General features: G+C 40.7%; 1 protein-coding gene across 1 annotated transcript in view; it reads left to right on the top strand.

The window, feature by feature from the left end:
• The window catches only part of LOC125887195 (serine/threonine-protein kinase 4-like), a 48,058-nt gene that overhangs the window by 13,917 nt on the left and 16,327 nt on the right, over positions 1-17,814 (top strand). Inside the window, exons 4-9 of the mRNA XM_049573847.1 lie at positions 588-702; positions 987-1,151; positions 1,928-2,095; positions 2,269-2,406; positions 2,512-2,643; positions 3,699-3,909. Coding sequence (XP_049429804.1) covers positions 588-702; positions 987-1,151; positions 1,928-2,095; positions 2,269-2,406; positions 2,512-2,643; positions 3,699-3,909 — 929 coding nt within the window. The remainder of the gene's footprint in view (positions 1-587; positions 703-986; positions 1,152-1,927; positions 2,096-2,268; positions 2,407-2,511; positions 2,644-3,698; positions 3,910-17,814) is intronic.

Genomic DNA, 17,814 nt, shown 5'->3' on the forward strand with positions numbered 1-17,814 from the left:
TTCAGAGTAAAACTGAAGCTTCCAACACCCAGTGTGCCTCATTTTATTGTTTGGAGAACCTTTAGCTAGTATGCCGTGTGCTGCAAATACACACATTCAGATCTGTGTTAAAATGAAAAGTGACTGATGTAAGATTATTTTTTATATCAAAAGAAAGGTTCATATTTTCTCAGTCTGTCAGTTACCCATATTGAACATCAAGAGATCCCTTCCTGATGTGCTGGCAATGTATGTGACTGAGAACAAAATCCACAATCTCACGAAATCACACGACCAAGTTAGAAACTGGCTGTTGTTGTAAGACAAACTTGAGATATTGTGAACCTATCCTTTAACAAAATCTGTTTCGAGCCCATGTTGTGCAGTCGCCACACCAAGAATACTGATTCAGTTTCAACTAATTCAGACTCAATATAGACAGGATCCTATTGATGACAGCACAATGGGAGGCTGGATGAACTCTGCTGTTAACTAACACAATTTTTTACACATTTTAATCAGGCTGAAATTATTAAAAACTGACTACAGTCTTGTACAATATGAAACACCAGTATTTATCATGCTTAGTTTTATCTCTGTGTGTTCAGTCCTCATGTGGTGCGATACTACGGCAGCTACTTCAAAAACAGTGACCTGTGGATTGTTATGGAATACTGTGGAGCCGGATCAGTTTCTGATATCATCCGAATACGCAACAAGACGGTAATGTGACACTCAAAAACACAGACACACTGATACGCGCATAGTTTATTTAGAGCATAGAGAGTATGCGTGTAAGTAAATGTTATTATACTGACGTGTGTGTTTATGTGTCTGCATGAAAAAAAGAGGGAGGTAGAATCTCAACTGTAATGCATTTTTCATGATTTTGATTTGTAGCACTTATTATACTTTTAGCACATATTAATGACACTTTGATGTATCTTTCTCCCTCCTTCTGTGTGTGTGTGTGTGTGTGTGTGTGTGTGTGTGTGTGTGTGTTGTAGCTAACAGAAGAGGAGATAGCGACCATCCTGCAGTCCACCCTGAAGGGTCTTGAGTATCTTCACTTCATGAGAAAAATCCACAGAGACATCAAAGCAGGGAACATATTGCTGAATACAGAGGGCCAGGCCAAACTGGCCGACTTTGGAGTTGCTGGACAACTGACGGTGAGTGAAAATTACAAATTTAAAAAAAAAAATGTAGACAGATAGATATCTTTAATGTCATTGTACAAGTACAATGAAATAAGTTTGCAACTCCCACACACGATGCAGTGGAAGACTAAACCTTAAAAAAAGTGAGTATCTTAACTAATTTGGGTCATCAGGGCTGACCCCTAGTAGTCAACCGAACATAAGTGGAACAGAAAGGTCATTAGTCGGCAAGATTTCATTGGTCATGTAGTTGCAAAAAAAAACCCAACTCTATAAGGAGCTGCACCTTGTCAAAATAAATCAAAACCTATATGACTGGACCATGTGTGAATTTAATGTGAAAGGACAGACACAGGAAGTGTCCACGCTCAGCAGTCAGACAGGAGTCAGGTTAATTTCCAGGGCTGGTACCTGCGGTTATTCCACAGGCTAGTTAATAACATGTCGGGCAGGAAATCCAAAGTGTGGGATCATTTTGAGAAGGTGAAGGACGAACCCAAGGTGATATGTAAACTCATCTTCATTGGTCGACTACAAACATGACGTATCATCTGAAACATGGAAGTAGCTACATGCCCATTAGCCCACAGCGTCATTAACAGGCGGCTCGCTCAGTGTGTGACGTGCACTTGGAGATAAAATATAGGCCTATATTAATGAAGGTTCATTAGTACGGTAAGAGAGTCTTTGTGTTCTTGTTCTTCTTTCATTTGTCTCAGGAAGTTCCACACAGTGAGTAGTTTCTATAACGCTGAGCTCAGATTCAATTATCTCTTTCTGTTCCTCAGGACACCATGGCGAAGAGAAACACAGTCATCGGCACGCCGTTCTGGATGGCTCCAGAGGTCATACAGGAGATCGGCTACAACTGTGTGGCTGATATCTGGTCTCTGGGGATAACAGCTATAGAGATGGCCGAGGGGAAGCCTCCCTACGCTGACATACATCCCATGAGGGTGAGGGAGTCTTTACAGTGTCGTTGTGTTTGGGTTTATAAAGAGAAAAAAGTGTATTTGTGTGTCTAGAGATGTTAGATGGCCAACTTATGAAGACAGAGTTGTTGTTGAGTATGTCTCTCTGCGTGCACACCTTCGTGTTTGGCTGTACTGAGTGGTGTTTCTGTTTCTAGGCTATCTTCATGATCCCCACCAACCCTCCACCAACGTTCAGGAACCCAGAATTGTGGTCTCCAGCATTTAGAGAATTTGTCAGCCAGTGTTTGGTGAAAAACCCAGAAAACAGGGCGACTGCCACACAGTTGTTACAGGTAACCTCCTATGAACCTTTACCACTGAACCTGAACTGTAGCTAAACATTTTCAGTCCAGCATTTAGAACAGTAGTAAAGCCAATGTGTTCTCTTTCTCTTTCAGGATCCGTTCATCAAGTCAGCCAAGCCCAGCCCCATCCTCAGAGCGCTGATCACAGACGCCATGGAGATCAAACTGAAGAGACAGGAGGAGGCTGAACAGAGAGAGCAGGATGCAGAAGATGATGACAATTCGGTAAAGAAAGGAATAATCAAAGCTCCATCAAAATATGTAAAAAAAAACCAAAAAAAAAAAACAACCTCTTCTTTGAGCTCTTTGATCTTGATCAAAAATGTTCAGCCCCCACCCTAAAACAACGTCTGTGCTACACATACTTAGCTGATATAACTTTTACACAACAAGTAGAACTAAGAAAGGCATCAGAAGTAATTTTAAAGTTACACTCTGCAGGATTTTCCTAAAAACAATGTCTATATAATACATAGACTTGTACAGAAGTAATCCCTTTCAATCATCACTTACTGTACGATGCACTAAGTGTGTCGTGGTGTATTTTTCTCCAGAGACTCTGCCCTCTGACTGTATTTTGTTATCTACGTCTCATTTTTTGTGTTCGGGACATGTTTACCCCGCAGCACTCGGGTGAGGTTGGAGCTTAATAAAAAGGTAGTGTCCAGGCTTTCAAGGCTTTCAAGACAAGCGCAGAAAAACACAAGTATAGCAAGGTGTAACACCAACGGAGGGTAAACCTGGGCTTTCACTTTCGCTAGCAAATGTGTTTTCAAACAGTAAGTGACAACCCTGCATAGGATACCTTAAACCTACGAGAATGTGTTATTGCAGTTAATTTACTTTGGATTTTTAACCTTTTAGGCTTCTTCTGCAAAGTGGTCTGTGGTCTTCCTGGGGTGCACACAAAAGCAACAATGATAAAAATAAGCAATTATTTAAAATCACACGTTATCAATCAAACAAGAAGAGGCCAGACAAGCCAAATACAGATCAAATTAAAGCTGCAAAGCAGCGATGGGCGGGACCTCGGACCCTTGCTGTCGTCCTCCAGCTCATCAAATTACTCTACATATGAAAAGATGGACAAATAAAAGGCCAAAAGGGTTTTGTTTTAGTGAGTTTTTAAAAGATAATCTACCTGCTGTGTCTGATGTTTTCATGTTCCAGGCAAAAGAAACTATAGACAACAGTTCTTCGATTTGTTTGTGGACATACAGCCACCAGATTCTCACATGACTTGTGTTTGGTTTTACCCTCTGCCTGTGTGTGTGTTTCAGGACGAGGATGAGGTGGACCAGGGGACGATGGTGCGGGCGGGGACAGGCGACTCAGGAACTATCCGGGCCGCTGGATCATTAGCAAGTTCACTCGGCGGTACGGCTCGGACTATGATCGCACACGACGACACTGGAACCATGCAGTCACAGCTGGGCACCATGGTCATCAACTCCGATGACGAGGATGAGGAAGAAGCCGGTACCATGAAAAGTAAGCACACTCCAGTGTATTTTGTGTCAGCCAGAAATAAACAGTGATGGAAGAGGTGCTTAGATTTTTTATGCCACAAGGTAGAAATACTCTGTTACAAGTTAAAATCCTGCTTTCCAAATTTTAATCCAGCAAAAGTATCAGTATCAAAGTATATTTAAAGATCATTAGTTTGTAATCACCTGAAGATAAGAATATTGTGTTTTCGTTTCCTGAGAATGGGCTGTTTATATCTATATACTGAGCGAGTCGTCTTCCATGGAGTCTGTCATGCTGTTTCTACAGTAGTCCAGAACAGACAGATCACTTAGCAGCTTTAGATAGAGCCATTTGTGTTTTTGCGTCGTCCACCGTAGTTCTCCTACATGTTTGGCACATGGGAGAAATTTCAGCTCTGTAACATCTCTAAGTATCATAAAATGAAACCATTCAAGTGAAATACAGGAATCTTAAAAATAATCCTTAAGTGCAGCACTTGAGTAAATGTACACAGTTACTTTACACCGCTGCACATGAATCCTCTACAGATGGACGTGTGTAGAGATGTTACACAAATAAAGGTCATCACGTCTGACAAAGACGACAAGGAATTGACTCCCAGTTTACTGAAAGAGGTGTAAGAGGAACCGGCTAATGAGGAACATGCTGACACTGTTTAAAACAATAGTGTGGACGCAGGCTGAATGTCACTGCATCTGGCTCTCTTCATATCTATGTTCGAAATCCAAGCTCTGAATGTTGAAACTATCTGTGTCTCAGTTTAATTCTTAATTATCATTTAAACCTAGGACATAGTTTCCACATTGAATGTCCACAGATAGCTGTGGTCATGCATGCACAGTTGTATTTGTACTACAATTGAAGGTCCGTGTGAGCCTCTAGCAGCAATGGGAGTGCTGGGAGGTGGGCTTACTGTCTTCCTACTGCCGACGTCCGGTGAAAGTAAAACTAAGAAGACGCCTCTGTGTCTTGAGTGAATGTTGTGGCTGCGGCTGGCGTGACTGCAGTGTTTTGAACTGGACTGAAGTGTGAAATGAGATTGGAGCATGCGCTGGAGGTCTGGAGGTCAGAAAAAATGGGCTGCACATGGACATCAGCATAGGGTCTGTGTGGACCCTCATGGACATGAGTGGATGATGACATTTACATCACGCAGTCCAGAGCAGACCCTTGTGGACATGCAGATGTGAAAACTATGAATTGGTCCACGTCCTGTATGTGTGGAGCACTGCTGTCCACCAGTAGTCAGTGAAAACCAAGTTATGCTGTTTTCAGTGATGGCAACAGGACATAGCTGTCTAATATCTCTGACATAAAATGTTTTGGCCCTTCACTGGGATACCCCCTTTTTCCCAAACATGGTGTGCTGTGGTCTGTTGTCACCATCCAAATAACTGCAGCTGTTCAGTGTCTTTTTTTCATCCACCAGAGGGCACAGTGTGACCGTCGCACTGAGTGAAGGTCCCTGATTCACCTGTGAACTAGTGGATCACTGTGGTGTTTGTAATTGTTTGTCATCACATCAACTTTGCTGGTTTGCTGGGGTTTTTTTTTTTTCAGGCTGTGCAATCAGGAGCTCTGTACCCAGTCTTTGAGGTGTGTTCTTGGGAGGGCTGAAAGCTTGTTGGCTCAGCCTGTTCTTCCCAAAATGGGACTGTCAGAGGATTCGTTGTAGTATCTATGTCAGTTGTTCCCGCCCTTCTTCTCAGAGACAGCAGCATGCTTTGTGTCTTCAAGTCAGTCATTACATACACTACATTTACCACCAGAAACTTCTGACACATCTGATAAAGTTGGTGATACCCCTGGTTAACTCCATGCTAGTAGAGTTTACAGTACAACTTTCACTTTTTACTTATGAAGGAAACTTGTATTAGTACATACATTCTAATGATTTGATTCATTTATCTATAGTAACAGCTTATTTTTGTAAACAACCTCCACAGGCTGTTTACACACTGCAGTAACTTTTAATTGGGCCGGCTTTAATGATATATTTTCCTGCACCTGGTAAATATGATATGGTCATGTGATATTTGTTGATTTAACAAGTTAGGGAGCAGAGTCTGAATGCATCATTGCATCACAGGTGACCACCCCATAATGGTTCTTTTAAGGACATCAGAAGAGGCGCCACTGAACTGGGCTGAACTCAGGATCATTTAAGATGAGATTAAAATTAATTTATCCAGAGGGAAATTGCTGTGCAGCAGTGGCAATAGGAGGTGGGAGGGTGCAAATATAAAAGGGCTAAGAAAACAATCAACAAGATCACAATAACAATAAGGTGCAATTTGTCAACATACACAATAGCACTATACAGGGCCAAAATCAGGTTAGCAATATGGATCATAAGAATCTAAACAGGTTAACAGGAGGGAGCAGGCTAGGTGGGCTGCATATATATGAATGCAGTCTGGGTTATCATCCTCTTGGGATAACGGCCAGTACTTTTGGAGATCAGGTGTAGGCAGCTGATATTTAGGCTAAGACTTCCTCTTCCGTACTTCATGCATTGTTTGGTACAGGCAACAATTATCTACTCAAAACTCCACAAACTGCTGCTGAGGGGACAAAAAAGAGTTGCGCCTGCACTGTGTTCACATATCTGCATAAAACCTCCAAAACAGAGAGGAGACACAGACTCGTACACAAAGACACACAGAAAAAAAGGAAAGAAAAAAGGAAAGTCAGCCCTCCCGTCGTCAGCTACTGCCACACATAGATTCTAATTATGTGGGAAACACTGGATTCTTGATGCTTCGCTGCATCATTGAAGCGCTTAAAAAATAACTGCTTTTAACTCTTGTTTTAACTTATTTTTTTTCTTTTCTTGCTGTTGTAGCACTTTGAGATTTTTCGTTAAATATAAAGTGCATTACAAATCAAATTTATTATTATTATTATTATTATTATTAAAGAGTTAAGATCTGCTAAACGTCCATCAGGCCGCGACAAGTGTAGGCTTCCTTCAACAATGACTTGTAGCTTTTTGCTTTGTCACCGGTAGTCTGAACTAATAAGCATAAATGTTTAATGCAGAAAACTCTGGAGGACGTACAATTGTGATCACTGCAACCACCTGGACAAATAGCAAACCAGCTGTGGACCTCAGGGTCCACGTGAGAAACAACTTCTGTCAGAAACTTATGTCAGGAGGTTCCCACTAAATCCAGTGAATGCACTACCTTCTGCTGGTGTCATGTGGTGAGGAATATGTTAGTGCTGCTTGGAGTCTAATTGCAGTGTGGGAGTCGTAAGCATTGGATGCGTTGGGTGGAATTTGGAAGGGAGTCCTAATAAGAGTTGGACACTGTTCATCACTGCTGGCTCTCTGTGGGTGTGTTTTATGTGTTTGTTTTTATATGCAAAGAATTAACCCCAATGAGACACCACAGCACACTCAGTTTGGATGTGTGTATGTTTGATTTTGCTCTGTGTGACTCTGGTAATGCTCACCACTGACGCTTGTTGTACTTTGCTGATGAAAACAAAGCTACTGTGGAATTCTGTGTCACATTATTAAAACTCCTACACCACAGTTAGTGAGCTATTTGTCTTCAAGCCACGGGATGCTTGTAGCATCAACAGCCACTGGCAGGAGTGTTAGCAGCATTTGGATAGTGAGCAGGGTAGTTTCCCACCCTGCAGTGCCCTGCTGAAACAGTCAGTACAGTCTGAATCTGAATCAGGTTTATTGGCATGGAGGTTTTTACACACAAGGAATTTGCCTTGGTGTGTTGGTGCACATTTATGAACATAAACCCCTTTCCTACTTTTGTTTTTATGCCTCCATGCCGGCAATACCTATGGCTGGAGGCATGATGTTTGCAGGTTGTTCTTCCATCCGCCCTTGCATACATACGCAAAAACACTTTTTCTTTGCCATTATTCAACGTCATAATTCAGGCACAGAAGGGGAGACATTTGATCAGACACTGAACTGGTGACAGTAATCTTGAGTGTCCATCGTGAAACTGTGGCGATTGTATAGATCTTCTCTGCTGGCAGTTTGAAGATCTGTGTGAAGCATCCAAGTTTTAGAATATGTAGCTTCATTGCAGCAACATACATATTTGAAGCATTGTTAACTGTCATGGCTACATGAATCTGGACGGACACGGAGGCATACAACTGCAAGGTGGTAATTCTAGTTTGTGGGAAAGGTTACAATTGGCACTGACTCCGTAGACAGATTACTCTGCATTACTCATGGGTGTTTATTTATTTGCGTCAGCTCCTGTCGGCAATGATGAAAATACAATACCTGGGTGGCCATGCTAATTTTCACCCCTTTTCCGGCATGATGCAATGACGTACCAACACTGGATTTCCACACACTTACATCAAGGCAGTGTCACTTTATGTTTGAGCTTTTGGTCTATCTTTCATTAAGTGTGCGGAGGGGTGGAGCCATGGTTGTACAAAAAATACTGTCCATCTCCGTTCAAGCAGCTTTCATACATCTTTCTAAATTAGGCTCCGCCGGGTTTGAAAGAGAGACTGAGGAAGTGACAGATATAAAAAAAACAAGTAACCTCTGTAACATTTTCACCGGCCTCCATGCTGATTTCTGCTGCTTACTAACCTGTTTTCCAGCATCTGTGACATAGAATGTGACACACCAGTAAAAAATAAAAATTAAAAAAACATAAAGACATACAGGTCTGTTGCAGAGTAGCTCTGGTTTCCTGGCAATTGGAAAGAAATCCAGCATCTATTTTGAGCAGCTTTTTTCACATTTAAACAACGTGCATATACCTCAAATTGTGGTGGAAAAGAGGTAATAGTTAAATAAAATATGAAGAAACCCAAGTACGGCAAACTCAAAGAATCCTTAATATAAAAGAGAAACTTATACATAAGAAAATATATGTAAAGTCTATCAGTTTTTTGAATGAAAAGACCAGAAGTAAGAGGTAATGGGAAGAGATGAGAGAGAAATACATCCATTTTCCTCGACTCTAACATAGTGACTACTTATAGATCTCTGACACACATACTCATAAACGTACGTACACACACACACACACACACACACACATACATGCACACATACACACACACACAGTCTCCTGTCTGATGTCCTACTATTGAGTTAGTATGGATCTCCACTGCTGGCAGTTCAAACCGCATTAACACAGGAACATTTAGAGTTTATAATTACATTAGTACCCTGATATCCTTTAGTTGTGTGTGTGTTTGTGTGAGTGTGTACATCACTGTTGTGTCCTTTCAATGCCTCAGTGTGTGTAGCGTGTGTGTATAGTGTGTATGTGTGTGTGTGTCTATCCCAAACTAATGACCACAGTCTGATGTGAAAGGCAGCCTTGAGGATCGAGATAAGATATTAGATCAGATATTGATCCTTCCTAATGGTACTGAATAATAAAAAGCCTTTTAATTCACACTGATTAGCCACTGAGCCTCGCTCACAAGAAACCTCTCAGTCGCTCTCATCTCTCACTGTCTTCTATACCGCTTCTCCAACTCACTCACAGTCAGGATGGATTTATTAAATGACAAATATACGAATGTAACCAACAGGATATTAAACTCAAAATCCACCACAGAACACTTCATCATTGTCAAAACATATGTCATTGGTATACTTTTATTTCCGGGCATATATGTTTCCAACAGATAACAAAGACTAAGGCAACGTCACATTACATTGACGGGGTATTTCAAGCAGCTCCAGTCAAATCAATTTAGAGCACGGCCTCCCAACCATCTCCCAAAAACACTACAGTATTACCATTTTCACTATGACATAAATCTCCCCTTATTAATATCCCTGTGTATGTTTCCACACTGACATGGGCCTTCCCTGCCTTTGAATCCCACCATGCAGTTTGTTGTGGTGCTTTTAAAAACAGAGTTACAAACTGCTTTACATGTCGGTGATTGAAACAGACAAGACAACAACAACTTTGAAAAGAACTGACAATAACACTTAAGTTTATAAAAACAGAGAATTAAAGACAGTCTAAATGAGGTTAAAACACAGGTAAAATCAGGAAAAGCTCTCTGATAAAAGTATGTTTTAAAAAGGGACTTAAAAGAGATCACTCACTCGAGCCTCTGGGGCCCTGACAGCAATCGCTCTGTCCCCTTTAGTTTTCAGCCGGACCTCTGGAACAGACAAAAGACCTCTCCATAAGGACCTCAAACTACGTCCTGGTGTGTATGTCTCTAAGAGGTCGGAGGTTTTCCACCTCTCTCCTCTGGAACACCTATGGTCTCTGTTTGTGGCGCAGCTTGCATGCCATCATTAGCTAGTACTTCATTACAAATCATGACTGGACGATTCAAGTCCAAGTTACCCAATCTCAAGATACATGTTGTCATATTTCTGACGTTTTGGCTGAGCTTGTAGATTAATGCTGCGATGCTCTTGGTATTAAAACTTGTTTTTATTAGCTACATCAGGTACCTTAATTGCCTCCATTAGTTGTGTCTCACTGCCACTGGGCGTGCTGATAAACAAGGACATCAACAACAAAACCAGCCCTTTAATTTACACTGATTATCCACAAAGTTCACTCACTATAATCCATTTTAGAAACATCTTGTCTCTCATTGTCTTCTGCACTGCGTCTCCAAATAATTCACTGTCAGGATGGATTGAAAACATGACAAATGTACTGATGTAACTAACACGATATTAAACTCAAAATCTATCACAAAACACTTCATCATTGTCGAAAAAACATGCCATTGCAATACTTTTATTTCTGGGCATATTTTTCCAACAGATAACATAAACTTTGATAGCTTGACTTTGCTTTGAGGACGTATGTCAAGCAGCTGCAGTGAAATTAATTGAGATCAGAGGGTTTTAAAGTCAACTTTACTGTGATCCTATCTTTTTAATGTCTCTGTGAATGTTTCCACAAGATATGGGTCTTTCCCTCCTTTGTGTTACTTGGTTGCTTTCAGGTTTGCTTTGTTAAAATTATCCATCACCCTCCTCCCTTGTTAAAATCAATTTGAGGCGCAGCTTGCTTGATATCGTTGCATAGCACTTCTATAGAAATCACAACCAGACGGTGCAAGTGAAAGCAACCCTATCTCAAGGTACTGGTCATCATATTTGCGACATTTTAGTTTAGCGTGTAATTTCAGGCTGTGATGTTCTAATCATTTCATTTATCTACTTCAGGTACCTTAATTGCCTCCGTTAGCTGTGTATCACTGACACTGACTGCGCACTCCCGAGGAGGTAATTCTTATAGTTTGAAAACTTCTGACTTAGAGAAACAGCCAGTCCCCAACAAAGGCAGCTTAGCTTTGCAGCAAATGTTTCCCAGTGGCCACTTGCGTTATTGCAGTGAAAAAATACCCTGCTGCCCAACAAGTATTGTCACCATAGACCACCATTGTAAAGGACATGTCTATAAAACTGTTGACGGGACACCTCGAACTGGGTCATTTATGAATCTTTCTATTTTGAATTTCTGACCCATGGAGGTTTTGTATTTGTAAAACTTAACTTAAGCTGAGAAAAGCGATTTAAAAATCCATGATGTCATCACAATATAAAGTCAGTGAGTTGAGCAGGGATTCATGGATCAACAGTAGAAATGCTATTGTACATATTAGCGGAAGTAAACCTCGAAACTAGAAAACTTTGTGGCATATGCACCAAAATCATCTCCATTAAAATGAATGGGCACCACCTTGGAGTCCAGTGTATACTTATAGTTAAACTCTGTGGAAGCAACTTAAATGGTAAAAATTGTTCTGGTTGGATTCTAACAGTAGGAGCTTCTTTATAGAGCCGCTGTTTTGTACTGATGTTTGTACTGATTTACTATAAAGAAGAACTCTGATCTGATATTACATCTGATGTCAGAATAAATGTTTTGAAACTAAGCTGAATTGTAGTGTTAGAAACTCTAACATGTGTGAATTGCTCCACTGAAAATGAAGCCTGATTGATGAGGTTTTCTCAGATTGTTTTCACAGATCTCTGATGGAAATCTCCTCTTGGCTGAGTCAGATAGTTATCATGTTGTGATTTTGACAGCAGCGGGTTTTTTTTCTTTTCAAATTTTAAGTCACAGACTGATTTGATACATCCAGAAGTATTCATAATCTCTTTTAAATTCTGTTACTGATGGAAGTATTATGCTGTTTTAAAATACCAGCCCAGACATTTATAGCAGCTGAGTTTATGATATATTTATAGGCTTATGTTTCAAAATGTAGTTTGTTCTGCTCGTTCTGTTGCCAGACAGACACACATGAGAGAGCAGCAAAAGACAAGCTGTGGATGACTCTGTGTCTCTCACAAATACTGTATGAGCAGCAGCTGGCAAACTGAAGTGAGAGTCATTCAAACTTTCCATGTGTTGTTTGAGATGGAACCATTATGTTGTCTTAAATTAGTTATTGAAATTGACTTTTCCATCTCTTTGAGCCTCAGCAGTGTTACCTCATCAACTCTGTATTTGCAAAAGCATGTTCTCAAGTAACTGAGAAGTACAAACAGTGAAGTGAGCATTACACACACTCAGTATAAATACAGTAGTGTATTTCTAATTCCCTCATTGTAAGGGTAAAGATTAGCTCTCTGTACCTGCTCAGCGTTCACATCTCTTTCCTTTATTAAAGTTTCATTTTGTTTTGGAGCAGATGGCTTTCCCCTCTAGAGTCTAGCTTGTTTTTTTTGGCCTTTACTTTAAGTTTAAACTGTGTAAAACCTTTTAGTTTCCTAAACTCATGGCTTATGTTCAGACTGGTTTAGAGGCTGCAGCACTTGTGAGACTCTGTGGGCAGAACAAAGCATCAACCCTGCTGGAGTTAAGAGACTTTAATCCTACTGAGGCCTGAAACAGTTTGCCTGGTTGAACGTTTGTCAACTTGCGTCATTACACGGTGTTAAATCCCACCAAAAAATGAGTCAGCTTGATCTGATTTACTTGGGTTCCATGTTCATTTTCAGTCTTGAAAGTTCCTCCAAGAAAAAGCAACATTTGTACTTTTTAATTCAAAGTAAACATGTGCACTCCCCACAGTGATGTGACTGCTGTGTGGTGACATCTGATCTGATTGGTTGGAAAAGGCTCCACAGAGAGGAGAGCGGGTCAGCATCGGAGCAGAGAAACAAAATAATGGGCTTGACAGTGGGTGGCAAACACTAATGGCAGAAATATTTTTTATTACTTTTATTTCTTTTATTGTCATTTTGGCATCAGGCAGTCAGACAGCTTTTCAGTTCTGTACAATTTAATATAACTAATCGCACAATCACAGTGACATTGCATATTTGGTTAATGTCCCTTCCAGTAAAATGACTCCTCTCTTTTCCATTTCCTCATCATGAAGTCGTAATCTGCTGTCAGTATGTGGAAAAAGTCCTAAACGAGAACTGTCAAACAGATGATTTCATTATGAAAAGGCGAATGGGTGCGTCAGTGGCTCGGCTGATAAATCAATACACAAATTAAAATCAATCTCATGACTTTTTGAAGCGTCATTCAGCTCCCCTTGTCTTTCTTTTCTGTCTCTGCTGATATTACAAATGCAGCAAGAAAAAAAGACTATTTACTGGCAGTCTTGGAAAAGGTCAAGGAAGAGAATTCATGCAACTGTTTTCTCTACATCTCACTTCTTCACGTTCTCCTCAGTGCACTCTGTAGCCTCAGTTTTTATCAAGTACAGATATTTTTTATCAGTCTTTAAAATGTATTTGCCTCTGAGTTAAACAAAGATGTGATTCAGACCAAATGTGGATGCTGTTGAGTGTCTGCTCAAAAACTTATTTAACTTATTGAAAGTGTTCCTGGTGGGTGGTTATAAAACATTTAACTCGTCTACTTTAAAACTGGACCAGTACCATGTCAGGTCAAACAGATCAAGTGGTTCCTCGTGTTTGTTTCAGCACTCATAAGTCAGAGGACTCAACTTAATGTTTTCGGTGAAGTTTAAAGTGAAAAATCATGTTTCCAAACCTCACATGGTCCGTGAGCACATTTACCAGTCTAAAACTTACGCATGTTTTGGCTTTGTGGTTTTAGAAGGTCTGTTTGAGTAAAAGCTAACTTGTCCTAAACTGAGTAACTGAACAGACATTTTAGATTAAAGAAAGAAGGAAACTGCAGCTTTCCTGACTAGAGATTTCAACGTTTAATCCCCAATAATATTTTTGACAGTTATGCATGTTGGTTGATAGGTCTATTTTGCTATTTCTCAGTTTACTGCACTGTGTACCACCTGGATCTGTTAGGTGACAGACAGCTGGCTTAACATGCAGAAACATAGTGCCTACTGCCCAGTCTCTGGTCTCCACCAACTGGGTAGGGTGGGAGCTACGTCGCAGTGCCAGTCATTCTGTGATTACCACTAGTAATGCAGTCCCAACCCAACAACGTTGCTGTGAAAATATTGTGCCCACCTCATGGTCGCCCCGGTGATTAAGCGGCTCAGTTTTAAGCTGCAAACCCCCTTTAGCATTGTTAGCTTCACTGTTAGCTCTTTTAGCAGTGTTGGCACAGCTAGTGGTGCTAACGTAGTTAACAGTGCTAAAAGGTTTTTTTTTTTCCAGCTCAAAATGAAGCTGCTTACTTACCCGGGCTACCTGAGGCAAGACTGAAGAGTGGCCACCATGTTGCCGCAGCACGTTGTCCATCCACCTGGACGGCTTCACCAGCTGTTATCACGATTGAGCGGTGCTGCTAACCTGGCTGGTGCGCAGTGGGGAGCAGCCAAGCCTAAAGTTAGCTAACCAGTTGAGACCAAAGAGGTGGCAGTTAGCACTGTGTTTTAGTATGTTAACGTGGCTGTCAGTGTGACACAAGCCAACACGAAATTAAAAAAGACATTTGGGGTGGCAGTAGCTCTGTCCATAGGGACTTTGCTTGGGAACCCACAGGTTCAAGTCCTGCCACGGACCAAGCATTGAGTGTGGTAGCTGGAGAGGTACCCTTGAGCAAGGCACTGATCCCTCAACTGCTCAGGGCACCCGTCCATGGGCAGCCCCCTCACTCTAACATCTCTCCATTTAATGCGTGTATAGGTCCTGTTTGCGCATGTGTGTGTATATGACAACAGAGTGAAAAGAATTAATATCCCCTCGGGATAAATAAAGTATATCTTCTTCTACAACACGAAACATTAAAACTTCACCACATCTAAATGGATAGGGCTTTGAAATGCAGCAGTGAAGCTTACATCGAGTCAGTGGAGCATCCAAGTAAAAGGAAAGGCCTCCTGTGTTTCATCTCATTTTGTGTTTTTTTAATTCAAAATTAACCTGTTAGTTAACAGTTTATCAGTGTCAGGCTACTGAAAGAAAAATTCAGCAAAACTGACTTCCCACTTTCTAACTAAGGACCTTCGAGATTGTCAAGACCACCAGTGAAGAATGCACATTTTATCTCTTCGACTTTGTGAGCTTTTTCATCTTTAACCTTCTTGAAAGTGTGTGACACTGATACAGTTGTGAGTCTGATCATTACAGTAATGAGTATACTTACACAAAGGGAATGTACACACACACACACACACACACACACAGAAATATAAAAACGGAGGAAACGCTGCTCACTAGCTCGCTTGCCTCCACAGGGGTTGGCATAGCAACCAACAAAGCACAGCAGGTCACAGTTTATAGGAATGTGAAGCACAGTTGGAAAGAGTCTTTAACCAGTCACATAATTGCTCAACAACACAAGATACCAAACTCGAATCTAAGAGACAATAGATGATGGATTTTTATGGGTCTGATCTTCTTTCATCTGATTTTGTTGAAAACCTCCATACTGGGAAAACTGCGGCTAGTTTCTTTAAACAATGACTTCTCTGAGGTCGGCGCTCTTGGCAGCTTAATCGAGTGCGGAGGCACCTGGCAGCAGAAATGGAGAATAAACAGCCATTAATTCTTTTACGGTTAGGAGATACTAGACTTTAAATTGATTTTGTGCCTGAATGAAAACAAACTAGAGAGTCACAAGTGAGATCAGCGATGAGATATATGCTAAAGTGAGCTAATGTGAGCCAACAACTCAGTGTCTCTGCATTAATCATCATTACCAAGATGGGAATACATACAGAGTGTAAATCTGTCTCTGACAAATGCAAGATTTCCACAACAGATGGCCTTAGTAAAATTCACCCCACGCGATCATCGTTTGCAATATCTCCTTCCTCATGAAAACACAAAAACGATTCCAGATGTTCAAACAAGCATGTCGGGCCAGTTGGTGGCAATAAAAACTATGACAACAACACATCAGATTTAGTTTAGGACAAGAAATAATAGCTAATAAGTTAACAATGGCAATAAGATTTAATGATAGAAACAAGCTTGGTCACACACTGCTGTGCTTCTGTGGTGGTCCAGAGGCAGCCACTGATGTTTCTGCTAGACCTTGGCCACCAGGTGTTCATCTCTTTCAAATAACTTAAATATTTTTTTACTGCTTAGTTTTTGTTCTCGAAAAGAGGAGGTTGTGCGTCAATAATGGGTGCTGAACCCAAAATACAATGAGCATATTCCAAAAATGTGAGATACCACATCTCAAATTTCCAGATTAAATTAAATAAGTCAAATGTAAGTATTTGGTCTTTCTTAAGTTGGAAATTTGGGATTTGTTCCCTCTTTACAAACAGTCGTAACTTGTTTCCTCTTTACGCAGACATAACACCACAACATACAGAAACACAATACTTGAACTTTGGAAGATTAAAGCGGGATTTATACTTTTGCATCAGCTCTGTGCAGAGCCTACACTGTATCCTACTCATGTACTTGTGCAGTGGTGTGTCTGTCACTCTGCAGTTACACCTCCAAAACACTGGCCGGCAGTGGGATTTCTGTGAATTGCTATAAAGTTAAGTTGATGTAAAACACACATTAAACACAGATTAAACATGGCTCAGTAGAGACAATTTCAAACACAAGTACACAAATCAGCTTCACTATAACTCACAGCATTCACAGACAAACACTTGTTTCTATCTGGACACATTTTCCCCACAAATACAACATGCTAACGTTATTAGCACAAGTCTATGGCATTTTACATTGTATAAATTAGCCTAGCAGCTAGCAGAGATTTCCTCTGCGCATATGAAGCAAGGATAAATAACACACAAGACTTAAAATGCTATTTTTGTGGAGGCTTTACACTTTATTGTTTCTAACCGTGAAATTAAAGTAAATGAAAGCTTCCTTTTCACTGAGGGAAATGGTTTCAGCTTACAGAAACAGACAGGAGGTCTGCGTTACTGAGAAGTGTAGTTACGTTTCTGAGGAGGTACACATCAGGCTACGGTGTAGGGTACGGCGTAGGCTCTACGTCAGCGCAGAGCCGGTGTCAGTTCAGCGCAGAAGTGTAAATCCCGCAGGACATTATTTCAACCTTAAATGTCTACTTTAATTCATAATGAAATGAATGACATTTATAATTCCTCGTCGGTCAGATGGAGCAGGGGGTCCTACATGCAGGACGAGCTGTCCCCCAAATGGTAGGGAAACACTGTCTGCTGACGTAACGTTCATATTACCTGATTATTTGCCATAAATTCATTTCACATGTACACATAAACCCGCTCTAATTTCCTTTCTGGTTTCACTGTCCATTTGGTAAAAAGAGGAGTTTAATGTCAAACTAAAACAAAGCTAACAAGAGCAAGATATCTGCTATCAGCCTGTGAATAATCTTTATTACATAAAACGGTGTAAGGGTTAGCTTAGACCATAATAGAAAGTCAATAATGTGAGCTGTTATAGACACCATTTACACATAGTGTGTCTGCATGTAAACAAAGTGAGATCTGTACATACCGCAGGAGCCGGTGTGACACCACGGCAGCTTATTAAAGTAATGAATCAGACGCTGCACTGCACTGATGCACTCACTGATTCACTCCACTCGTAAACTCAGTGCAGTAAAA

Source organism: Epinephelus fuscoguttatus, linkage group LG1 (assembly GCF_011397635.1).
Source record: "Epinephelus fuscoguttatus linkage group LG1, E.fuscoguttatus.final_Chr_v1".
NCBI lineage: Eukaryota > Metazoa > Chordata > Actinopteri > Perciformes > Serranidae > Epinephelus > Epinephelus fuscoguttatus.